This window comes from Coregonus lavaretus (genome assembly GCF_964263955.1).
Source record: "Coregonus lavaretus genome assembly, chromosome: 15".
Taxonomy (NCBI): Eukaryota; Metazoa; Chordata; class Actinopteri; order Salmoniformes; family Salmonidae; genus Coregonus; species Coregonus lavaretus.
The window spans coordinates 25380323-25406087 of record NC_140002.1 but is presented as its reverse complement, the minus strand read 5'-3'; the positions used below and the strand labels follow the sequence as shown (position 1 = coordinate 25406087).

The window sequence follows — 25765 nt, the reverse complement described above, 5'->3', positions numbered from 1 at the left end:
AACACATGAAATCAACAGAGGCATTAGAAATATTTTTGGAACAAGAAATAACATTATTAACTGGTTCTCAAGACTTTAAAATAACGGTTCCGTTCCGGTTCTGTTTCCGCTCCTCGAAACATTTTAGGTTTTTTTCGGTTCTGTTCTTGAACCGGTTCCAACCCCTGCTACTGTACCTACGCAAAGACTGTTAGCATTCGGATGGACTAGAGGAATGAAAGTGAAATAAATACCCTCTCGAATGGTATCGATGGTGTTTCCAAATGCTGTTTACAACTCTCCGCCTGCTGAGAACATGTGCTGGTTGGCTCAAACTAGGAAGTCTTGTCAGGAAGCTCATGGCAACCGAGTCCATAATAATGTCCATAATAACATCAGCAGCTGTTTACCAAAGCATCATATTATTACTAAGTAGAGGGATGTTAACATTTCACATAATTATGTTATGTATATTTATTGTGTTCATCTACAGCTAATTTTAGACTCAGAATATTGTCATCTCATATTTGTTTTTGTTTACAATCGTCAGGCCGGTAACATAATCTGTTAGCAGAAAAAATTATTATAGTCTTGTTTGTAGAGGACTTAATAAACAAAAAACAATCCCTAGGTTTTAATAATAATATCAAATGAAACCCACGGCTCATGCAGTTGAGCTAGTTCGTTTCTAATTAAACCGGATGGGAACATTGCTGCTTACTGTTAATTTAAAACAGAACAGTCAGTCACTGAATAAATACTTAAAATGTAATCTCCCAGTGAACAGAAAGTGAGAGGTACAAGGAAAGTAGCAAAGCACAAAGGAAATATTAAGAGGAATTAATTAATTTGGCGTATCAAAAGTTCATACTTCATCATAATTAAGTTCTGCTTTAAATACCGCTGCCAAAAAAAACAAAAAACAAAACATTCCTAGTTAATCCAACAATAGATTAATTAAAGACTATGGCAAGCGTCTGTGTAATCAGAGTGCACACTGCACACGTCCTCAGAACGGAAGCCATGACAGTTTTACATGCATCATTCATAAACCAATTTCTTTGACCAAAACCTAGATCTGTTATTTGATGTCCTATGTGAGAAGCAGGTAACTGGGTGATGGTGATGGAGACTTCCTGTGCTGTAGATATATAATAGCACAGTATCATCTGGAGGGTTGTGGAGAGTTCAGTGAATGGATCTAGAATAGGAACATCTCCAGAGGGACCTCAGCATCTGTTTGTCGAACTACTTAAAATCTGCCTGAGCTGTGCTCTGTTCCCCATTGGCAACAGCAGTAGGATGAGTAGAAGGGCATCTCACCATGTGCCGTACAGTTTGTGTTTTGACTGCCTTTGTGCACATGTACAGTGCATTCAGAAAGGATTCAGACCCCTTGCCTTTTCCAAAATGTTTTACGTTACAGCATTATTCTAAAATTTATTAAATCGTTTCCCCCCCCTATCAATCTACAAGCAATACCCAATAATGAAAAGCAAAAACAGGCTTTTAGAAAATGTATAAAAAATTAAAAACTGAAATATCAAATTTACATAAGTATTCAGTACTTTGTTGAAGCACCTTCGGCAGTGGTTACAACCTCGTCATCTTGGGTATGACGCTACAAGCTTGGCACCCCTGTATTTGGGGAGTTTCTCCCAATCTTCTCTGCAGATCCTCTCAAGCTATGTCAGGTTGGATGAGGAGCGTTGCTGCACAGCTATTTTCAGGTCTCTCCAGAAATGTTCGATCAGGTTCAAGTCCGGGCTCTGGCTGGGCCACTCAAGGACATTCAGAGACTTGTCCCGAAGCCACTCCTGCGTTGTCTTGGCTGTGTGCTTAGGGTCGCTGTCCTGTTGGATGGTGAACCTTCGCCCCAGTCTGAGGTCCTGAGCGCTCTGGAGCAGGTTTTCGTCAAGGGTCTCTCTGTACTTTGCGCCGTTCATCTTTCCCTCGATCCTGACTAGTCTCCTAGTCCCTGCCGCTGAAAAACATCCCCACAGCATGATTCTGCCACCACCATGCTTCACCGTAGGGATGGTGCCAGGTTTCTTCCAGATGTGACACTTGGCATTCAGGCCAAAGAGTTCAATCTTGGTTTCTTCAGACAAGAGAATCTTGTTTCTCATGGTCAGAGAGTCCTTTAGTTGCCTTTTGGCAAACTCCAAGCGGGCTGTCATGTGCCTTTTACTGAGGAGTGGCTTCCGTCTGGCCACTCTACCATAAAGGCCTGATTGGTGGAGGGCTGCAGAGATGGTTGTCCTTCTGGAAGATTCTCCCATCTCCACAGAGGTACTCTGGACCTCTGGTTTTTTCTCTGACATGCACTGTCAACTGTGGGACCTTGTATAGACAGGTGTGCGCCTTTCCAAATCATGTCCAATCAATTGAATTTACATTTACATTTTACATTTTAGTCATTTAGCAGACGCTCTTATCCAGAGCGACTTTACAGTTAGTGCATAATTATTTTTATTTTTTTCATACTGGCCCCCCGTGGGAATCGAACCCACAACCCTGGCGTTGCAAGCGCCATGCTCTACCAACTGAGCTACACAGGTGATTTATTTACCACAGGTGGACTCCAATCAAGTTGTAGAAACATCTCAAGGATGATCAATGGAAACAGGATGCACCTGAGCTCAATTTCAAGTCTCATAGCAAAGGGTCTGAATACTTATGTAAATTAGGTATTTCTGTTTCTTATTTGTAAAGAATTTGCTAAAATTTCTAAAAACCTGTATTCGCATTGTCATTATGGGGTGTTGTGTGTAGATTGATGAGGAGAAAAATTAAGTAATCCATTTTAGAATAAGGCTAACATAACAAAATGAGGAAAAGGTCAAGGGGTCTGAATACTTTCTGAATGCACTGTATGTTTGATGTATACTCAGTGGAACACGTGGCAGCCATATTCCCACTGATCTATACCACACTACACATAGAAGAGAGGTGACATCACAGTAACCTGAGGGGCTCTCCTCCTGCCCTATTCTCATCCACTGACTTTCCATCCATCAATTATTTCCCCCTCTCGGTTGTCATAGTAACTGTGTGTGTGTGGGGGGAGCTGGTGATGTCTAGCACATTTTGGAGCTAGGTCTCTGTCAACCAGGTGCTCTGTACTGGTGGTGCTGAGATAGGGAGGGACCACTAACTTCCCCAGCTGAGCCCCCCGATCCACAGCCAGACCACAATGTCCCCAGCCCACTGACATAGCATTGCAACACACACACACACACACACACACCAGGAGAGTCGGCCCTCAGAGCCTAGGGGTCGCTCAGAGAACAGTGTATTCTCACCAAACAGAGCATCATGCTGGCTAAAAGGAACACACCACATCACTACTCACTTGCGCTTTCTCTCTCTTCTCTCAAAGGCCTCTATTTGACATTTAAGGACTAATATAATTCATGGAATGTTTTTCCTCTTCTATTTTTATCATGCAGTATGTTCTGTGCCACATGAAAGATAGATGATTGTACAGTGTATTCAGTGTGGATATGCATTGATACAGTATCATCTGACTTACATCCTGTATTATAATCCTCTCCCCAGTCAGTCACAGTGTTTTAGGCAGCACAGAGGAGGCTTTGACCTCTGGAGGAGTGATGAGGTCCTAATTGGAACCATTGTTTGGTTTGGGATTTCCTATATTTGTGATTTAATACCCCATATCCTTCCACCAGCCTGTCTTTCTTCTACAAACACAGGCTACCAATCTGTTTCAAGTATTCTCTGGAGAGGATTTGCCTCTGTGATTCATCTCTAGGGTTTGGAATCAAAAATACTTGGAGGACCCGCCCCCTTTCTCCCCTTGTTCATGCTTCACCTCATATACTCTTTCCTCTGATTGGTTTCACTCAAGACAGCAACTTTTTTTTTTCTCATCCCTTTTTGTTTTACCAGCCAGATGGGCATAACCCCAAGTCACATTGGGGAGATCATTCTTTCCATGTGTAAACTTCAAAGCAACCTTTTCATACAAGCTATCTATCTTGCTCCCATCCATCCATCCTCTGTGATAGGTTGAGAATATAGTGTAGCACCGTACTGAATAAGTTGCAGTTTGCACTATAAATAATTGCTTAGCTATGCAGTTTGTGGTCTGTCTCTCCTTGAACCAGCTCACTTCCCAGGCAAGGAAAGGAAAACAGATAAATTGGGGAAGAGGTTCTGCAGGTCGTTCTTAGGGCTTGATTTGGGGGGTTACAGTACAGTAGTCAGGACCCCATAGCCATGATTAGGGCAACCTTGTTTAAAGCCCAAACCCTGCTGGGAAAATTGCCCCTAACGGTAATAGGTGTCGGGGTAATTGATTCAAAACACGTTTTTTTATTAGGTAATTAATTACACTCCCTAAATACAAACTTTTAGGAGTGCTAGCTTAATGTAAAGTTACGATAAGGTAAGTGTGCTGGCCTTGCGCTCGCTCAGCAATAAACGATTATGTGACTTTTAAGACAAACAAGCACATAATCTAGGAAGGTAGTAATGTGATACACAGGGAGCTGCTGAATCAGCCTATTAAAGGCATTAGCTCCTGTTGTAGAAGTGCTATGCTTGTCAGTGGCTCCGGTGTGTATATCGAACACAACATGTTCAGTGAAAGCTAGGTGGAAAAGCTGTCTGTGAGACTCTGATAACAGTGCCTTCAGAAAGTATTCACACACCTTGTCTTTTTCCACATTTAGTTATTCCAAATTGGGATTAAAATGGATTTCATTGTATTTTTTCCCCCCAACGATCTACACAAAATATTCTAATGTCAAAGTGTAAGAAAAATGAATATAGCTTGATTAGATACAGTTGAAGTCGGAAGTTTACAAACACTTAGGTTGGAGTCATTAAAACTAATTTTTCAACCACTCAACCACTCATTTTTCAACCAATTGTTAACAAATTTCTTGTTAACAAACTATAGTTTTGGCAAGTCGGTTAGGACATCTACTTTGTGCATGACACAAGTAATTTTTCCAAGAATTGTTTACAGACAGATTATTTCACTTATAATTCACTGTATCACAATTCCAGTGGGTCAGAAGTTTACATACACTAAGTTGACTGTGCCTTTAAACAGCTTGGAAAATTCCAGAAAATGATGTCATGGCTTTAGAAGCTTCTGATAGGCTAATTGACATAATTTGAGTCAATTGGAGGTGTACCTGTGGATGTATTTCAAGGCCTACCTTCAAACTCAGTGCCTCTGCTTGACATCATGGGAAAATCAAAAGAAATCAGCCAAGACCTCAGAATATTTTTTGTAGACCTCCACAAGTCTGGTTCATCCTTGGGAGCAATTTCCAAACGCCTGAAGGTACCACGTTCATCTGTACAAACAATAGTATGCAAGTATAAACACAATGGGACCACGCAGCCGTCATACCGCTCAGGAAGGAGCGTTCTGTCTCCTAGAGATGAACGTACTTTGGTGCGAAAAGTGCAAATCAATCCCAGAACCTCGGCAAAGGACCTTGTGAAGATGCTGGAGGAAACAGGTACAAAAGTATCTATATCCACAGTAAAACGAGTCCTATTACATTTACATTTTTGTCATTTAGCAGACGCTCTTATCCAGAGCGACTTACAGTTAGTGAGTGCATACATTATTATTTTTTTATTTAATTTTTTATACTGGCCCCCCGTGGGAATCGAACCCACAACCCTGGCATTGCAAACGCCATGCTCTACCAACTGAGCTACCTCCCTGCCAGCCATTCCCCCCAATTTATTGTGGGAAGGTTGTGGAAGGCTACCCGAAATGTTTGACCCAAGTTAAACAATTTAAAGGCAATGCTACCAAATACTAATTGAGTGTATGTAAACTTCTGACCCACTGGGAATGTGATGAAAGAAATAAAAGCTTAAATAAATCATTCTCTCTACTATTATTCTGACATTTCACATTCTTAAAATAAAGTGGTGATCCTAACTGACCTAAGAGAGGGAATCTTTACTAGGATTAAATGTCTGGAATTGTGAAAAACTGAGTTTAAATTTATTTCGCTAAGGTGTATGTAAACTTCCGACTTCATTGTTGTTCACTAATTAACACCAATCAGGGAAAGGATGGCGGGGTTGAAAAGTAATAAAGGGGAGTATATATATAAAAAAACATGGGGGATTGGAAGTGATGCAGACAATTACATTGATAGAAGTTACAATCTATCTGCAATATTAAGCTGATCTACCCCCAGAAAAAAATAAAAAATAAAGAAAACCTTCAGACTTCAACTGTAAGTATTCCAGCCCCTGAGTCAAAACAGCTTTGGCAGCGATTACAGCTGTGTGTCTTTCTGGTTAAGTCTCTAAGAGCTTTCCACACCTGGATTGTACAATATTTCCTCATTATTCTTTTTTCAAGCTGTGTCAAGTTGGTTGTTGATCATTGCTAGACAGCCATTTTCAAGTCTTGCCATAGATTTTCAAGCCGATTTTAAGTCAAAACTGTAACTAGGCCACTCAGGAACATTCAATGTCGTCTTGGTAAGCAACTCCAGTGTAGATTTGGCCTTATGCTTTAGGTTATTGTCCTGCTTTAAGGTGAATTTGTCTCCCAGTGTCTGTTGGAAAGCAGACTGAACCAAGTTTTCCTCTAGGATTTTGCCTGTGCTTAGCTCTATTCCATTTATTTTTATCAACAATAAAAAACTCCTTAGTCCTTGCTGATGACGGGCATACCCATTACATGATGCAGCCACCACCATGCTAGAAAATATGAAGAGTGGTACTCAGTGATATGTTTGGGACAAATCCAACACAACTCAATGCTTTGTGTTAGGAAGGACACCTGTATCTTTGTAGTGACTGGGTGTATTGATACACCATCCAAAGCTTAATTAATAAATTTCACTATGCTCAAAGGGATATTCAGTGTCTGCTTCTTTTTTTAAATGTTTTATCTACCAATAGGTGCCCTTCTTTTCGAGGCATTGGATAACCTCCCTGGTTTTTGTGGTTGAAATTCACTACTCGACTGAGGGACCTTACAGATAATTGTATGTGTGGGGTACAGCGATGGGGTACTATTATTGCACACAGAGTGAGTCCATGCATCTTCTTATGTGAATTGTTAAGCACAGTTTTACTCCTGAATTTATTTAGGCTTGTCATAACAAAGGGGGTTGAATACTTATTGACTCAAGACAATCCAGCTTTTAGTTAATTTGTAAAAATTTCTAAAAACAAAATTCCACTTTGACATTGTTGTGTGTAGATCAGTGGCACAAAATCAAAATGTAATCCATTTTCAATTCAGGTTGTAACACAAAATTTGGAAAAATGTAAGGGGTAGGAATACTTTCTGAAGGCACTGTAGATGGTTTTCTTCTCATCATACATCACGTCAGAGCTCTATTCTTCCAAGGCACCATTAGAAAACTGCCCAGCTCTGCCTCTGCTACTGAGCAGGCTGAAGCGTGTGAGGCAGCCATCAGCCATGGCTGCTGCTTACCCCTAGAGACAGCCATAAGCCATGGCTGCTGCTTACCCCTAGAGACAGCCATAAACCATGGCTGCTGCTTACCCCTAGAGACAGCCATAAACCATGGCTGCTGCTTACCCCTAGAGACAGCCATACGTAAATGGGAAAAGCACAACCCCTGTCCCGGTCTCCCTTTCCCAAAGAACACACTGCCCTGTCTCTACCCACAAGCATTTTAGCAGAGCTACAAAGAACATGTCCCACAACCAGATGACAGTTCAGCTTACAAGAACTAACAGGAACAAGATGAAACTCGGCACTAGCAAAAGCAATAAAATGATAGTGAACAGAAAGGGCAGCAGCAGTGCTTCCATTGTGTGTTAGCCTATATTTGTGATTTACTGATTTAATTTGAGAAAGGGGGCTTTCTTGTGTGGTGTATTTTCATCTCAATCAGTGTGATTCTTGTTCACATTAGTGAAAGGAGGTAAATGTGATAACTGAGTTAGTTAGCCCAGTGGAGGACTGGTGGGGTGAATGGACTGCTTTTGTGTGTTTTAATGCAGAGATAATCCATGCCATTAGGTAGGGACAGACCCACACACAGCTCTCGGGCTGACTAGGCTACAGAGGTTCCTCTCAGTCTAAACATACACACACACACACACACACACACACACACTGGAGGGGGCACATTACCCAGCGTGCACCACTGCTCCATCCACACAGGGGGAAAAGCCCATTTAACTTTATTAGATGTCAGCGTCCCGGAAATGTTATATGGAGGAGAAAATAAAAAAAACTGCAGTTGAATCTGAAGTTCCCAGGGATTTTTGGTTATTTAAATATAGACAGGCCAGTCTGGGAATTTCCATTGAGGAGGCAAAAGGAAAACAGGGTCTTTATTTTCTCTCCACGTAGCAGCAGTCAGAAAATAGCCCTCCTCCTCCAGCCCATGTTGAAGGGAGAGTCTCGTCTCGGAAAACAAACTGTAACGTGGCCTCGTTGTTCTCTTGGCTGGACTTCAAAGGAGCTTCTCAGAGCCGCACCAGAGCATGACGAGAGGGAGACATCTGGGGCAGGTGAGCGAGAGAGTGAGAGAGCAGTGAACCCTGGGTAGGCAGAGGTCCAAGCCACTCAGAGAGAGCTGGCTAGGTACTGGTGTGTAGTGACAGAAGAACAAGTACAACACAAAACATGGTCGAAGTTATCAACATTGATGTCTTCATGTTTGTGTCCTAATAAACAGACTAATTCCTCCAGTGCAGTGAACCCTGGGTACTCAGAGCTGGCTAGGTACTGTGGTGTAGTGACAGTCAGATGAAGTTAACACAAGAAGAACACACAGGCACCATGCCAGAAATGAGGCTTTAATGTCTCTGCTAGAGTGCAGTCGTACATTTAGGATACAAGGAGTGTGTTCTGTTAGGGTCCATGTGATTGTGTCCATGATACTGTACGTGTATTTGAACACTCACTGCTCTTGTCATACCTTCTCTCAGTTTCTTACGAGGCTATGCATTGATTATGGCTTGGGCAGAGAATATAACGAAGGAAACTTAATCATGTTCTTTCTCTTTCTCTGTGTATTTCAGCTGGACCCCCAGACGGTGCAGTCCAAGAACTGGCACATGGACGTCATAGAGATGAATGGGGTAAGAGACACTAGGAACATTTGGGGCCAGTTTGCTAGACCCAGACTAAATCAAATTAAATCAAAATCAAATAAAATTGTATTTGTCACATACACGTGTTTAGCAGATGTTATTGCGGGTGTATACACACAAATCTAGTAAGGAATGGAATTCAAGAATATATACATATATGGACAAGCAATGACAGAGCAGCATGGACTAAGATACAGAAGAATATTATAGAATAGAATGCAGTATATACATATGAGATGAGTAGTGCAAGATATGTAAACATTATTAAATTGAGTAGTGTTCCATTTCTTAAAGTGGCCAGTGATTTCAATAGGCAGCAGCAGCCTCTAATGTGCTAGTGATGGCTATTTAACAGTCTGATGGCCTTGAGATTAGAAGCTGTATTTCATTCTCTCGGTCCCAGCTTTGATGCACCTGTACTGACCTCGCCTTCTGGATGATAGCGGGGTGAACAGGCAGTGGCTCGGGTGGTTGATATCCTTGATGATCTTTTTGGCCTTCCTGTGACAACGGGTGCTGTAGGTGTCATGGAGGGCGGGTAGTTTGCCCCCGGTAATGCGTTCGGCAGACCGCACCACCCTCTGGAGAGCCCTGTGGTTGCGGGCGGTGCAGTTGCTGTACCAGGCGGTGATACAGCCCGACAGGATTCTCTCAATTGTGCATCTGTAAAAGTTTGTGAGGGTTTTAGGTGCCAAGACAGATTTCTTCAGCCTCCTGAGGTTGAAGAGGCTCTGTTGCGCCTTCTTCACCACACTGTCTGCGTGGGTGGACCATTTCAGTTTGTCAGTGACGTGTACGCCAAGGAACTTGAAGCTTTCCACCTTCTCCACTGCGGTCCCGTCGATGTGAATAGGGGGGTGCACCCTCTGCTGTTTCCTGAAGTCCACGATTATCTCCTTTGTTTTGTTGACATTGAGTGAGAGGTTATTTTCCTGGCACCACACTCCCACACCACACTAAGAAGCTCTTTCAATGTTGAATCTCCACTAAATATGCTTTTTAGTCTAGGACTAGGCTTCATCTGTGTCCAGGAAACCAGCCCTTGATTTCCTAATTCCATTCCTGGTCCTGTCACAGTCATTTACCCATTCAACCCCGTCAATAGAAGATGACTTGTCAGGGCTTAGTGTGTGGATATTATAATGAAGCTTGTTATAGTTGGCCAGAGCCAATGCAATATTATCTTTACGAGCTTGGCCAACTCTCTGATTTCTCTACAACACAGTGTTTTTAAACAGCCGTAAACGTCTAACCACTCTGGATCCACTTAAACTCCTGGATGTTGTGAAATGATAAAAAGAAAGCACTTGGAAGCTGTGTATTTTAAACGCAGATGAGCTATGTCGCTAAAACCTGCTGCAATGTTTGCGGTACAATGGTCCCTGTCAAATTAGCAAATTAAATAATGCAGATTGTTTGACACTTTTTATGTATTGTTTCCAACAGATCAAGGTGGAGTTCTCCATGAAGTTTACGAGTCGGGACTTGAGTCTGAAGAGAACGCCCTCCAAAAAACAGAGTGGGGTGTTTGGGGTCAAAATCAGTATTGTGACAAAGTAAGCTATGTTGAATTTCTCTCATAATAAACTAATGCATAAACTACAGTGCCTTCAAAAAGTATTCACACCCTTTGACTTTTTACATATTTTGTTGTGTTACAGCCTGAATTTAAAATGGATTAAATTTAGATTTTGTGTCACTGGCCTACACACAATAACCCATAATGTTAAAGTGGAATTATGTTTTTCGACATTTTTTCAAATTAATTAAAAATGAAAAGCTGAAATGTCTTGAGTCAATAAATATTCAACCCCTTTGTTATAGCAAGGCTAAATAAGTTCAGGAGTAAACATTTGCTTAACAAGTCACCTAATAAGTTGCATGTGTGCAATAATAGTGTTTTAACAAGATTTATTTTATGACTACCTCATCTCTGTACCTCACACATACAATTATCTGTAAGGTCCCTCAGTCAAGCAGTGAATTTCAAACACAGATTCAAACACAAAGACCAATGCCTTGCAAAGAAGGGCACCTATTGGTAGATGGGTAAAAAAAAAAACAGACATTGAATATCCCTTTCAGCATGGTGAAGTTATTAATTACACTTTAGATGGTGTATCAATACACCCAGTCACTACAAAGATACAGGCGTCTTTCCTGACTCAGTTGCCGGAGAGGAAGGAAACCGCTCAGGGATTTCACCATGAGGCCAGTTAGAGTTTAATTGGTGTGATAGGAGAAAACTGAGGATGGATCAACAACATTGTAGTTACTCCACAATACTAACCTAAATGACACAGAGTGAAAAGTAGGAAGCCTGTACAGAATAGAAATATTCCAAAATATGCATTCTGTTTGCAATAACGCACTAAAATAGAACTGCTATAAAAATTGCCTTATGTTTGGGGCAAATCCAACACAACACATCACTGAATACCACTCTTCATATTTTCAAGCATGGTGGTGGCTGCATCATGTTATGGGTATGCTTGTCATCGGCAATGACTAGGGAGTTTTTTGGGATAAAAATAAACGCAATAGAGCTAAGCACAGGCAAAATCCTAGAGGAAAACCTGGTTCAATCTGCTTTCCAACTGACACTGGGAGACATTCACCGTTCAGCAGGACAATAACCTAAAACATAAGGCCAAATATACACTGGAGTTGCTTACGAAGACGATATTGAATGTTCCTGAGTGGTGTAGTTACAGTTTTTCCTTAAATCGGCTTGAAAATCTATGGCAAGACTTGAAAATGGCTGTCTAGCAATGATCAACAACCAACTTGACAGAGCTTGAATCGCTGCTAAAGGTGATTCTAGCGTGTTGACTCTGGGGGTTGAATACTTATGTAATTGGGATATTAGTGTTTTATTTTTCATAAATGTTTTAAAAATGTTAGAATTTTTGGTGTAGAGCGTTGACAAGAAAATGACAATTTAATCAATTTTAATCCCACCTTGTAACACATCAAAACGTGGAAAATGTAAAGGGGAGTGAATACTTTCTGAAGGCTCTGTATGTCACTATGTGTAGTTTAATCTTCATAACTTCAGGATAAACCCCTCTCTATAATCTTTTTGTACAGTTTATTAGATTGCTACGATTAGCATTAACGTTATTTGAAAGGGGCCGTGCTGTAATATCAATCCTGATGAGTTTTGGTTTTGTCCCCCAACAGGCGCGAGCGCTCCAAGGTGCCTTACATAGTCCGCCAGTGCATTGAGGAGGTGGAGAAGAGGGGGATCGACGAGGTGGGAATCTACAGGATCTCAGGGGTGGCCACTGACATCCAGGCCCTAAAAGCAGCGTTCGACACCAGTAAGAAACACTCATACTTCCAACACTGTAAAATACACCTGTCTTCATCAATAGAGCCAGGAGTTTTTCCTGGCCATGGGACCTGACCAGGGATAACTCTGGGCCCTATAAACTGAGGATAGAAAACATTAAGGACACCTGCTCTTTCCATGGCATAGACTGACTAGGTGAATCCAGGTGAAAGCTATGATCCCTTATTGATGTCACCTGTTAAATCCACTTCAATCAGTGTAGATGAAGGGGAGGAGACATGTTAAAGAAGGATTTTTAAGCCTTGAGACAATTGAGACATGGATATGCTTAACACCCCGGCCGTCCTACAATCTAAACTAGATGCCCTCAATCTCACACAAATTATCAAGGAACCTACCAGGTACAACCCTAAATCCGTCAACATGGGCACCCTCAGAAATCATCCTGACTAATTTACCCTCTAAAATACACCTCCGCTGTCTTCAACCAGGATCTCAGCGATCACTGCCTCATTGCCTGCGTCCGTAATGGGTCCATGGTCAAATGACCACCCCTCATCACTGTCAAACGCTCCCTAAAACACTTTAGCGAGCAGGCCTTTCTAATTGACCTGGCCCGGGTATCCTGGATTGATATTGACCTCATTCCGTCAGTAGAGGATACCTGGTTGTTCTTTAAAAGTGCTTTCCTCTCCATCTTAAATAAGCATGCCCCATTCAAAAAGTTCAGAACTAAGAACAGATATAGCCACTAGTTCACCCCAGACTTGACTGCCCTTGACCAGCACAAAAACATCCTGTGGCGTAATGCATTAGCATCGAACAGCCCCCGCGATATGCAACCTTTTAGGGAAGTCAGGAACCAATATACACAATCAGTTAGGTAAGCAAAGGCTAGCTTTTTCAAACAGAAATTTGCATCCTGTGGCACTAACTCCAAAAAGTTTTGGGACACTGTAAAATCCATGGAGAATAAGAGCACCTCCTCCCAGCTGCCCACTGCACTGAGGTTAGGAAACACTGTCACCACCAAAAATAAATTTCAACAAGCATTTTGCTACGGCTGGCCATGCTTTCCACCTGGATACACCTACCCCGGCCACCAGCTCTGCACCCTCCGCTGCAACTTGCCCATGCCCCCCCCCCCCCCCCCCCCCCCCGCTTCTCCTTCACCCAAATTCAGACAGCTGATGTTCTGAAAGAGCTGCAAAATCTGGACCCCTACAAATCAGCTGGGCTAGACAATCTGGACCCTTTCTTTATAAAATTAGCCGCCGAAATTGTCGCAACCCCTATTACTAGCCTGTTCAACCTCTCTTTCGTATCGTCTGAGATCCCCAGAGATTGGAAAGCTGCCGCGGTCATCCCCCTCTTCAGAGGGGGTGACACTCTAGATTCAAACTGTTACAGACCTATATCCATCCTGCCCTGCCTTTCGAAAGTATTTGAAAGCCAAGTTAACAAACAGAGGTCCTAAACAAACGCTCAAGGTCCTAAACGATATTATAACGATCGACCGTCTTCATCGACCTGGCCAAGGCTTTCGACTCTGTCAATCACCTCATTCTTATTGGCAGACTAAATAGCCTTGGTTTCTCTAATGACTGCCTCGCCTGGTTTACCAACTACTTCTCAGATAGAGTTAAATGTGTCAAATCGGAGGGCCTGTTGGCTGGACCTCTGGCAGTCTCTATGGGGGTGCCACAGGGTTCAATTCTCGGGCCGACTCTATTCTCTGTGTATATCAATGATGTCGCTCTGCTGCTGGTGACTCTCAGATCCACCTCTACGTGTCTGGTTAGACCGTAAACTCTCCTTCCAGACTCACATTAAGCATCTCCAATCCAAAGTTAAATCTAGAATCGGCTTCCTATTTCGCAACAAAGCCTCCTTCACTCATGCTGCCAAACATGCCCTCGTAAAACTGACTATCCTACCGATCCTTTACTTTGGCAATGTCATTTACAAAATAGCCTCCAACACTCTACTCAGCAAATTGGATGTAGTCTATCACAGTGCCATCCGTTTTGTCACCAAAGCCCCATATACTACCACCATTGTGACCTGTACGCGCTCGTTGGCTGGCCCTCACTACATATTCGTCGCAAAAACCCACTGGCTCCAGGTCATCTATAAATCCCCACCTTATCTTAGCTCATTGGTCACCATAGCAACACCCACCCGTAGTATGCGCTCCAGCAGGTATATCTCACTGGTCATCCCCAAAGCCAACACCTCCTTTGGCCGCCATTCCTTCCAGTTCTCTGCTGCCAATGACTGGAACGAACTGCAAAAATCTCTGAAGCTGGAGACTCTTATCTCCCTCACTAACTTTAAGCTTCAGTTATCAGAGCAGCTTACCGATCACTGCACCTGTACACAGCCCATCTGTAATTAGCCCACCCAACTACCTCATCCCCATATTGTTATTTATTTTGCTCATTTGCACCCCAATATCTCTATTTGCAAATCATCTTCTGCACATCTATCACTCCAATGTTAATACTAAATTGTAATTATTTTGCACTATGGCCTATTTATTGCCATACCTCCATAATTTACTACATTTGCACACACTGTATATAGATTTTCTATTGTGTTTTTGACTGTACATTTTGTTTATCCCGTATGTAACTCTGTGTTGTTGTTGTTTTTATCGCACTGCTTTGCTTTGCCTTGGCCAGGTCGCAGTTGTAAATGAGAACTTGTTCTCAACTGGCTTACCTGGTTAAATAAAGGTGAAATAAATAAATATAAATTAAATGAAAATGGTGTATGTGTCCCATTCAGAGGGTGAACAAGCAAAACAAAATATTGAATTGCTTTTGAACGGGTTATGGTAGTAGGTGCAGTGCGCACCGGTTTGTGTCAAGAACTGCAATGCTGCTGGGTTTTTCATGCTCAACAGTTTCCCGTGTGTTTCAATAATGGTCCACCACCCAAAGGACATCCAGCCAACTTGACACAACTGTGGGAAGCATTGGAGTCAACATGGGCCAGCATCCCTGTGGAACGCTTTCGACACCTTGTAGAGGCCATGCCCCAACGAATTGAGGCTGTTCTGAGGGCAAAAGGGGGGGGGGGGGGCAACTCAATATTAGGAAGGTGTTCCTAATGTTTGGTATACTCAGTATATATAAACTATAACCAGGGCCTTGAATTTTTCCTGGTCAGCTGCAGCTGTCAGCTGTGTGTTGTCCTCCCTGGGAGTCCCAGGGTGTGTCCCAAATGGCACCCTATTACTTATATATTTCACTGCTTTTGACCAGAGCTCTATGGGCCCTGGTCAAAAGTCGTACACTATATATGGAAAGGGGTTCCATTTGGGATGCAACCCATGTCTCTGTCACGGCCCCTAGACCAAACCAAAGCTAACATCCTCAGCGTCTCTCTGCTGTGTTCATGGCTCACTTAGCTGAGATCACTGGTGGTTTGGTTTTTAAACAGTGTTGTTACTTGTTATGTCATCTCTGGAGCCAGAATGATCAGTCTGGAAATTAAGTAGTTGTTTGGTTGAGGCTGATGCTCTTCCCTTGAGCTCATGTGTGTGTTTTTGTTTTCTCTCTCTCCCCTCCGCAGATACCAAAGACATCCTGGTGATGTTGAGTGATATGGACATCAATGCCATTGCAGGGACTCTGAAGCTGTACTTCCGTGAGCTGCCAGAGCCCCTGCTCACTGACCGCCTGTACCCAGCCTTCATGGAGGGCATAGGTACGACCTCTGACCCTAACAGACCATACCAATGCAATTAGGATGCATCTCAATAGTCAGTTATAGAGGGGTTATTCCTTTTTTTTATTGAGACCATAACATTGAAAGACATAACATTGAAATGATGGTTCATATTTCCCCGTAGAGGGGTAATTCTTAACTTCTCTTCTGTTCTTCTCCTCTTTCCCCTCTCTTCCTCCTCCTCCTGGATCCTCATCCTCTTCTCTAAAGCTCTGTCGGACCCTGCAGCCAAGGAGAACTGCATGATGCACCTGCTGCGCTCTCTGCCTGACCCTAACCTCATCACCTTCCTCAGCCTGCTGGAGCATCTCAAGAGGTACACACACACATAATCTGCCATAAAGGCTAGTAAATATTACTGTTGACAGTTGGGCCATATTAACTGGCAGCCTAATACATTTAAAGTGGACTTTGGAGGAGTTCTGACCAGAGTACGGTCCATGTGCGAGTGGTTCTTTAAGCCTGCTATAAAAATGTGTTCCGGAAAGCTTCACGTTCAGCTGCACTCTGCCTGCGGTCATGAGATGTGCCCCTGCTACTGTGACCGCACCACGATCATTAGCCACTGACTGAGTGCCCCAAAAAGACAGCGAGGACAGAGGGAAAAGTCATCAGAGTGTTCAGGCCAGACACTGTGTGGTTAACAGAGCTCACGCACGCACACGCATGCCAGGCCCTGGAGAGGCATCAGTCTGCACTGGCCTTTTAAGCCAGCCCTTTGGTGGTGAAGTTAAGGAGCTAGACTGAGGAGTTACGTTCCAGTTGGAAGGAAGCGTTTAAGTCAATGAAAAATGACTTCCCTACTGCTAAAATGACTTCTCTACTACTATTTTGTCTTTGAAAATAGCTGTAATGGTCTCAGAAGGCCAACCATGTGCCAGTCTGGAAAGGTAGTGTGTAACCACATGTGATGACATCATGGTGGTGCCTGTTAAAACTGCCTTCAATTAGAAGGGCATGGTAGAGCAGGGCATAACCACAGACTGGTAACCACTAGCATTGGCAGGAACACTTAGGGAACACTTATGGGTCTCCTCCTATCACCCACATCTGATCTAGGATCAGCTGTCTGTCATCAGCTACAGTAGTAATGGCCTGTGTGGGGACTTATTCATACTCTGAGTGAAGTAATAGATGTCACCACCAGACTTTTAAAAGATCAGGTTTAGGTGTTTGTTATGGGTTCCTACTGCAGGGCAGACAATGTTTTTATTGAACCTTTATTTGAACAGGCAGTCATGCTGAGACCAGGCAGTCATGCTGAGACCAGGCAGTCATGCTGAGACCAGGCAGTCATGCTGTATAACGAGAACTAGAGGGAACTAAGACCAAGTTTAATGCGTAGTGCTGCCTTGCCAATTTCAGTCACACATTACTTCACTCTCACGCCTCCTCCCAAAAGTTGGTGTTCAGTTCAAATCAAATCAAATCAAATTTTATTGGCCACATGCGCCGAATACAACAGGTGCAGACATTACAATGAAATGCTTACTTACAGCCCTTAACCAACAGTGCATTTATTTTTAATAAAAAAGTAAAATAAAACAACAACAAAAAGTGTTGAGAAAAAAAGATAACAGTAATAACAGTAGGGAGGCTATATATACAGTGGGGTACCGGTGCAGAGTGAATGTGCGGGGGCACCGGCTAGTTGAGGTAGTTTAAGTATTACATTAAATTTTTTTTTACATTTTAGTCATTTAGCAGACGCTCTTATCCAGAGCGACTTACAGTTAGTGAGTGCATACATTATTTTTTATACTGGCCCCCCGTGGGAAACGAACCCACAACCCTGGCGTTGCAAACGCCATGCTCTACCAACTGAGCTACATCCCTGCCGGCCATTCCCTCCCCTACTTGTGCGCTGCCCTATGGGTCTCCCGGTCACGGCCAGCTACAACAGAGCCTGGATTCGAACCAGGATCTCTAGTGGCACAGCTAGCACTGCGATGCAGTGCCTTAGACCACTGCGCCACTCGGGAGGTGCAAGTAATATGTACATGTGGGTAGAGTTAAAGTGACTATGCATAAATAATTAACAGAGTAGCAGCAGCGTAAAAAGATGGGGTGGGGGGGCAGTGCAAATAGTCCGGGTAGCCATGATTAGCTGTTCAGGAGTCTTATGGCTTGGGGGTAGAAGCTGTTGAGAAGTGAAGTCTTTTGGACCTAGACTTGGCACTCCGGTACCGCTTGCCGTGCGGTAGCAGAGAGAACAGTCTATGACTAGGGTGGCTGGAGTCTTTGACAATTTTGAGGGCCTTCCTTCCTTCAGTTAATCCTTGCGGTGAGATTGAAAAATGTGAAAAGAAAGCTTGGAGCCGTGTGTATCCCCAGTAGAGGGGTTTTATAGTATGTGTGAAGCGGCTGCAATATAAATGGATGTCAGAGGTTGGCAGGCAAGCAGGAAGGTGCATAGAAATTAATCAGATTTCTTACCTATGGGCAGGCCTGAGGTCAGTTTACAGGGCTAGCGCTGGGTCAGAATACACCCTACTGCTCCATGTAGCCATTATGGCGGCCTGATCCCAGTACATCTCTTTAACATCCATTAGTGCAGACAGTGCACTCTGCAGTCAGTCAGCAGAATGTACACAGACTGCTCTCATAGACACGCTAAGGATACCCGCTAGACGCTCTGCTCTGGTGAATTACAAGTGTGATATGAATGGCTCTGCTCTTCCTATAAAGAACATTTTATATGGTAACTTAGTTCAGAAATTCAATGGTCCTTGTAGAAGAAACACGCACAAAACACATTGTGCTGCACTGACAGTGATTGCTTCGGAAAATAGGTCACCATAGTAACAAGGCCAGACCAGCAAACATGTCACGTGACTAGAAAAATAACGAATACCGATCTGTACCTGTGATCATTGTAGTCTAACTGGTCTATCTGTCTGTTTTGTGTTCCAGGGTTGCTGACAAGGAGCCCATCAACAAGATGTCCCTCCACAACCTGGGCACAGTGTTTGGCCCCACCCTGCTCAGGCCCTCTGAGTCAGAGGTATCCAAGGGACACATCACACTGGCCTCTGACATCTGGTCACACGACGTCATGGCGCAGGTCAGTGTGACTTGGGTGCGTACATCTGTGTGTGTGTGTGTGTGTGTGTGTGTGTGTGTATGTGCGTTTCCTTGTGAGAAGGTAAGCGGGAGAGAGAATGAGTGAGTGTGTGTACTCCGACGTAGCTGAGGGGGTTGTGTGTGTTTTACCCGTGTCAGCCAGGTCTAGCCTCCCAGGTGTATTTAGACTATTTAGGAAGCCCCACCTGGAGCTCTGCCCAGTGCTGAGAGAGAAACCGCTTCCTGTTCACAAATGACTTATTCTAGGCCCTATATAAACACTGACTACTGTAAATCACCATAAAGGCCCCAATGCTAACAATAGAATGCCATATTTCATCATTAACTGTAAAGACTGAGCGAAAACTGTTTGTGCAGTGACTTATTACATCTCCATATGTTTAGTAGATAGATGAGTATGCAGATACTCAGAAATCATGGAGCGATGCTTAGTCACATACTGAGTCAAGTACAGAGTGTGTAGTCACATGGCTTATCTAAGTGCCATATCCTAGTCCTTTTTTGGTTCGAACTATGATAAGTGGTATTTAAATGAAACACCATTGATTTTAGGCTCAAGCTCTTTCTCTCTCCCCATCTCAGGTCCAGGTGTTGCTGTACTACCTGCAGCATCCTCCCATCTCCTTCGCTGAGCTGAAGCGGAACACACTCTACTTTTCCACTGACGTTTAATCCCTTGGGGTTCCAGAGAGAAAGACTCAACAGCAAATCCCCCCCACCCCCATACAGCTCCCTTTTAAAACTGGACAGCCCCCACTGAGACACCCCTTACCCTAACCTGAGAGATGGAGTCAGAAGTGGGGGAAGAGAAGAAGAGACACGGTGCTCCCCCTGGTCCCCTGTATCCCATAGTCACGTCTTCTAGTGTCATGTTAGTGTGCAGTACATCCATCTGGTGAAGAGCAGGAGTGGAGGGAGCAGCAGACCTCTCACCTCTGACCCACAGTAACCCCACAGACAGCCACCGTTCTGGGACCTCTATCTATCAGTGAGGGGTTGAGGGTCAAGGTCTGGTGTGTTGCTGGGTCACTGTGTGTTGTCTGGTCTGTTGGGTCATCCAGAAACCAGCTCAATGATCCCAGAGCTGGTCTGTTACTGACTCGACTTTCTTCTCTTTTTTTTTCTCTCTTTTTTTCAGAGGCGTTCCAAGAAAAATTGCATTTACATATTTTATAAATATTATTTGTTCAATAGGTCCTTTGTTTCTCTCTGGCTTTGTGCATGTGGCGGAGGAGGGCTTTGTGTGTATGTAGAAGCGCGTGAGAGTGTGTGTTAAAGCACAGCGCTGAGGACTGTGAGTTTGCAAGCCGCCAGTAACGCCACGTCAGTGAATGGTCACTGTCAGATTTTCTCTCCATGTGCAAAGACAAGAGAGCACAGCCCTCCCTCTTTCTGAGTCTTGGCCAAATTCGCCCTATTATTTATAAATATATATATTACGTGTGCCTGTACAGTCCAGTACAATTAGAGAATTGCTCCAAGGAGTCTGTTTGAAGTCTTTTCAGGTAGTGATGTTTTTTTTTAGCTTATTCTTATTCACAGCCAAGGTTAGCTGTACTGAAACGATCACAGGAACACAGTGTCAAATCGTACGGTTTATTCTGAACCACTCTTTAAAGAAAGAGATATTATCAATCTGTGAGATGAGGGTTATGGAAAAACTTTTAACACATTTGCTTTTTTTTCCGTCATTACATTGCAAGCCTCTTCCGAGTGTCCAATGACACCAATTATAATCTATGGGACGATGTGTGTAGTGTAATGCCTTCATTGCATTTTCAGCTTGTCAATCAAATCAGGCTGGGTGACAAAGGTAGGTTGTCACGGCTAGTTTGCTGCACCGGCAATCTCCATCAATGCTGTACAAATCCAACCTTTCTGCTATCTTAAAATAAGCACTGTATGATGAGTCCTATTTGATATTTTTAATAAGATTAAAAGAAAATAAAAATGTTGTATTTTACTTCCTTTGAGAAGAATTTGAGTATACTGTAAATGTAAATGTTGATGTTAACTTTCTTTTTTAGTAAAATAAATAAGTGTACCAAAATGAAGTTGTCTTTCTTGAATTTTTATTGCAAGTAATTATTTTTTTACTTGTTTTTGTTTGGTTTGGTGCAGCATACTGCACTTTGTGAGATAGTTGGGAAGTGACATTCATGTATTATAATTTTATCAGTACTGTGCAGACAAAATTTTTTGCACCGCAATCTTAAGTATTCTGAATCTATTGAGCATGCAGTTACCAAACAAATCACTAGAATTGAAAAATGAATACAAAACTACGGTAGCAATTAGCAGTGGTTTGTGTTTTTATTGATAACCAGTCCTGCAATTAAATTCTCAGACACCCACCAAACTCTCAGAGTTCATTCAGCATAGTTTATATTATTCACAATTAATGAATTTTAAACATCTTATCTGGGTGGGCACGTCCAGTCTAGTAATGCATTTCTCAATGACTTTAAATAAACAATTTACACCAGTGACTTTGAGAATCAATGGCTACTTTGCTGCTTGGTGACTTAAGTTTCAGTTAACTATAAATTGGGGGATTCTGTAAACATTTACAAATAATGTCAGTCACCACATGTTGCTTTTACAGTAAGGCTGTTTGAGTCAGATAATGTCAAAACAATTGGGTGCATTCGAGCGGCTAACTTTTGTCAAGTCATCGCCTTTCAGTGTGTTGCGTTCTGGAGCTTAGAAATTGTCCGACTCGCCTACATGTCGACTTATGAACTTTTCAGTATAGGTTTCTGCAGCCATCACCTACATTGTAGGTTTTTGTTTGGCCCACGCGAACGTGACAAGACTGAAACAGAAACTAATTCTCCGCAATTCATGTGTACAGTAAATATATACAAATAAATGTGATGAGTTTCTCACTAATTGATTGTATAATGTACACACCATTTCAGTTTGTGAGTGTGTAATATGGGTGTTGGAGAATGGAGACGTTTATTTTGAGAAAGAAAACCTTTTATAAACAAGGGTACATTTAGATTCCGGCTGTCGCTGATGTACCTTTCGTCTACAGTTGGATGCTTTAGCCTTACCACTCAAAACGCGCCCATTGACCTGGACTCAAACTTAAATGTCACCAGGCTGTATTTTACCCACAACTAAAGGAGAGAATAGCCAGCTCATCTAAAACCAAAATATATGGACTGACACTGATGATTAGAAGTTTAACTTATTAGATAAAGGAAAAGCCAGCATACCCAGTGGAACACAATTCTGGACTGGCCCACCCAGTATGACATCACTGTGCACAGGATACAGTCAACAAAAGGTAATGAAGACCAGCATGGAATTGTCCAAGTGTAGATAATCCTCAGATGTTCCATCTGCAGGGATGTGTTTCTTTCCATGAGGTATAAAGTCTGTTTCTGGTCCAGAGGGCCAGTTACCTCTCAACTATAGTCCACAGAGGTAATGAAGGTCCCCTAGTTTTCACCGGAGATAGTACTCAATGGCAGCAGAGAAGGCAGCGAAACCTCCACATCCCAGCACTCCAGCCTTCGCCCCAGCTATAAGACAGAAGGGAGACAATCATAGCTTGAAACCAATTATCATTTAACAATTAGTCAAAGTGATATTAATGCATGGGACATTTGAACTTACATTAAGTAGATAACTCACCACGAAATCCTATTGCTCCCCCAGTAACACAACCACTATAGACTGCATTCTTCCAGTCAGACTTTCCCCTGTGCTGTAATATAAAATACACAACCCAAGGGGGCAGTATGAGACTGATGACAAATACACACCACACTATTTCCAGTTTTTAAATTCTCTTTGGTATTTCTCAAACAATGATTACATAATCACGGTATTAATTTAATCAACCATTAGCCTAGAAGATTAACGTTCTTGTGATTTGTGGAACAATGGTTTGTGGTTACATAATATTAAGGTAATAAAGTTCTCCAAACATTACAGGCTGTCTAGTGCTTAGGATGGACCTAGTGCTAAGTTTCAATATATCTTTAGTTCCACCAATCCACTGACAATCAGACTACTTTCACTTTGCTACTCTCTTAGTTAGCATATTATTTTCTGATGTTTTAAAGCAGAAAAAGAAAAAAAACGGTCAGAAGACAACCTACCGATTCAATGATGCACTCCGTGCAGGAGAACATTGCTCCAATGACGGCAAAGTTTTTGGCGTAGGACATTCCCCTCTGGCCCATGTCTTTGAGGACCTCTCTGGCCGTAGGTGTTCTCATGGGGTCTTTGGGGTCAAATCCCACATTGGTGTCTATGCCAGCCGTGAACACACCAAACGCTCCCCCAAGAACAAACCCTGTAGCGAAAACAGTGTCACAAGATGGTGTTAGCTACAGCAAATATGGACATAGTACTGTTATACTAACTGTTATAGTGAGAATGAACAACATCATAGAGAGACATCAAGGGAGATTGAGTGGCTCATATCATCAGTAAGATAAATAACAATAAAGAAACAATTTGGAACAACTGTGCATTATAAGTGGTTGGCCCCTTGCATGCAGAGAGAAACTACTGTAGCTAGCTGCAACCAACTGTCACCATCGGATCGTTATGTCCGGCAGCTACACCCCCAAAACACAAATGCACCAAGCAAGTTGCAATTGTAATTTCGTCGTCAATATTGAAAGACAAGCTAACCTCCAACACATGCCAACACCGCCTTGAAGGCACAGCTCTCCATTCCCCGTTCGATCATCTTCTGGTCGTCGGTTTTCATGGGATTGGGAAGACCACCCATAACGGTCGGATTCAGATCTTTAATCGGCCTCTTCTCTCCGATGAGGTGCTCCAGGAGCATGCTGTACTGAAATGTTGAACCTTCATAGCGCGGATCAGCCGAGGTTGAGGATTGGGTGTCCGACACAGGGGCATTTCCACTATCCACGGTCACCGCCATGATGTGTGTGTACCTGTGCGGCTGGTCAATTCAAGAAATACGTTATTTGAAAACGGTAGATTCGCCAAATGTATGGCAATTTGAGGTTAACTATATTCATTCCTTCTGAAAAAACAATTACGTTCAGGAATAACATTGAAATTCTGTTTGATTATTTTAGAAAATGTTTGTCAATATATAGGAATTAACCTTTTCTACTTGCTTTAGCATGCAAGTGAAGTGCACCTGAGTCTTCCTATCTGTATTAGCAGATTCGACAAAAACAGATTTAATTGACATTTGTACATTGTAGTCATTTAGCAGACGCTCTTATCCAGAGCGACTTACAGTTAGTGAGTGCATACATTTTCATTGACTTTGAGCATATACTCTCCCAATCACAAACAATCCACAACATTTATATTCACTTTTTTAATATATGCTATATTGAATATATCCAGATTCCAGCCCTAAACATGAAATCACTGCATTAGCCATATCATCTTAGATCAATGTTGGCATAGCACTTCTCACATGACTTGACAATATCTGTATGTTGATGCTTGAATTTAAACTCTGCAGGAAATAGATGAGGAGGGTGTCAATTTAATAAAATGTTTATCATACACTGAACAAAAATATAAATGCAACATGCAACAAATCAGTCAATTGAAATACATTTATTAGGCCCTAATCTATGGATTTCACATGACTGGTAAAACAGATATGCATCTGTTGGTCACAGATACCTTTTTAAAAAAAGTAGGGGCGTGGATCAGAAAACCAGTCAGTATCTAGTGTGACCACCATTAGCCTCATGTATAGAGTTCATCATTCTGTTGATTGTGGCCTGTGGAATGTTGTCTCACTCCTCTTCAATGGCTGTGCGAAGTTGCTGGATATTGGCGGGAACTGGAACACGCTGTTCATACATGTCGAGCCAGAGCATCCCAAACATGCTCAATGGGTGACATGTCTGATTAGTATGCAGGCCATGGAAGAACTGGGACATTTTCAGCTTCCAGGAATTGTGTACAGATCCTTGCAACATGGGGCCGTGCATTATCATGTTGAAACATGAGGTGATGGCGGCAGATGAATGGCACGACAATGGGCCTCAGGATCTTGTCAAGGTATCTATGTGGATTCAAATTGCCATCGATAAAATGCAATTGTGTTTGTTGTCCGTAGCTTATGCCTGCCCATACCATATACCCACCGCCACAATGGGGCACTCTGTTCACAACGTTGACATAAGCAAATTGCTTGCCTACACGACACCATTCAGGTGGTCTGCGGGTGTGAGGCCAGTTGGACGTACTGCCAAATTCTCTAAAAACGACGTTGGAGGCGGTTTATGGTAGAGAAATAAACATTCAATTATCTGGCAACAGCTCTGGTGGACATTCATGCAATCAGCATGCCAATTGCACGCTCCATCAAAACTTGAGACATCTGTGGCATTGTGTTGTGTGACAAAACTGGACATTTTAGAGTGGCCTTTTATTGTCCCCAGCACAAGGTGCACCTGTGTAATGATCATGCTGTTTAATCAGTTTCTTGATTTGCCACACCTGTCAGGTGGATTGATCATCTTGGCAATGCAGAAATGCTCACTAACAGGGATGTAAACAAAATTGTGTACAACATTTGAGAGAAATAAGCTTTTTGTGCATATGGAACAT

General features: G+C 42.7%; 2 protein-coding genes across 4 annotated transcripts in view; one reads left to right on the top strand and one right to left on the bottom strand.

Moving 5' to 3' along the window:
- Positions 1-21232, top strand: part of LOC311142373 (active breakpoint cluster region-related protein-like) — a 239152-nt gene extending 217920 nt beyond the window's left edge. Inside the window, exons 17-23 of one of the 2 annotated variants that reach the window (XM_084178019.1) lie at positions 9001-9060; positions 10519-10628; positions 12256-12395; positions 15947-16081; positions 16313-16418; positions 19016-19166; positions 19769-21232. In XM_084178019.1, the coding sequence (XP_084034145.1) occupies positions 9001-9060; positions 10519-10628; positions 12256-12395; positions 15947-16081; positions 16313-16418; positions 19016-19166; positions 19769-19858 (792 nt within the window). In that variant the 3' untranslated portion in view covers positions 19859-21232. Of the gene's footprint in view, positions 1-9000; positions 9061-10518; positions 10629-12255; positions 12396-15946; positions 16082-16312; positions 16419-19015; positions 19182-19768 lie in introns of both variants that reach the window. The other variant, XM_084178018.1, reaches the window with a different exon arrangement.
- A 244-nt stretch (positions 21233-21476) lies between these two features.
- On the bottom strand, positions 21477-24127 carry LOC311142372 (mitochondrial import inner membrane translocase subunit Tim22-like). 2 transcript variants are annotated; one of them, XM_084178017.1, is made up of 4 exons: positions 23843-24127; positions 23302-23498; positions 22814-22904; positions 21477-22719 (listed from the first exon to the last, which is right to left on the bottom strand). In XM_084178017.1, the coding sequence occupies exons 1-3, from the start codon at positions 24099-24101 to the stop codon at positions 22815-22817; spliced, it is 546 nt and encodes a 181-aa protein (XP_084034143.1). In that variant the 5' UTR covers positions 24102-24127; the 3' UTR covers positions 21477-22719; position 22814. The 2 variants fall into 2 exon arrangements, with proteins under 2 accessions (XP_084034143.1, XP_084034142.1); XM_084178016.1 differs by having other exon boundaries at positions 22832-22904; positions 23843-24113.
- Positions 24128-25765: the final 1638 nt, after the last annotated feature.

Excerpts from the sequence above, each read along its gene's own strand:
- LOC311142372 (XM_084178016.1), bottom strand. The coding sequence starts at position 24,101 with ATGGCGGTGACCGTGGATAGTGGAAATGCCCCTGTGTCGGACACCCAA. Across the intron at positions 22,905-23,301 it reads CGGAGTGCATCATTGAATCG|CACAGGGGAAAGTCTGACTG; the intron begins GTAGGTTGTCTT and ends TTTATATTACAG. Across the intron at positions 22,720-22,831 it reads GGGAGCAATAGGATTTCGTG|CTGGGGCGAAGGCTGGAGTG; the intron begins GTGAGTTATCTA and ends TCTGTCTTATAG.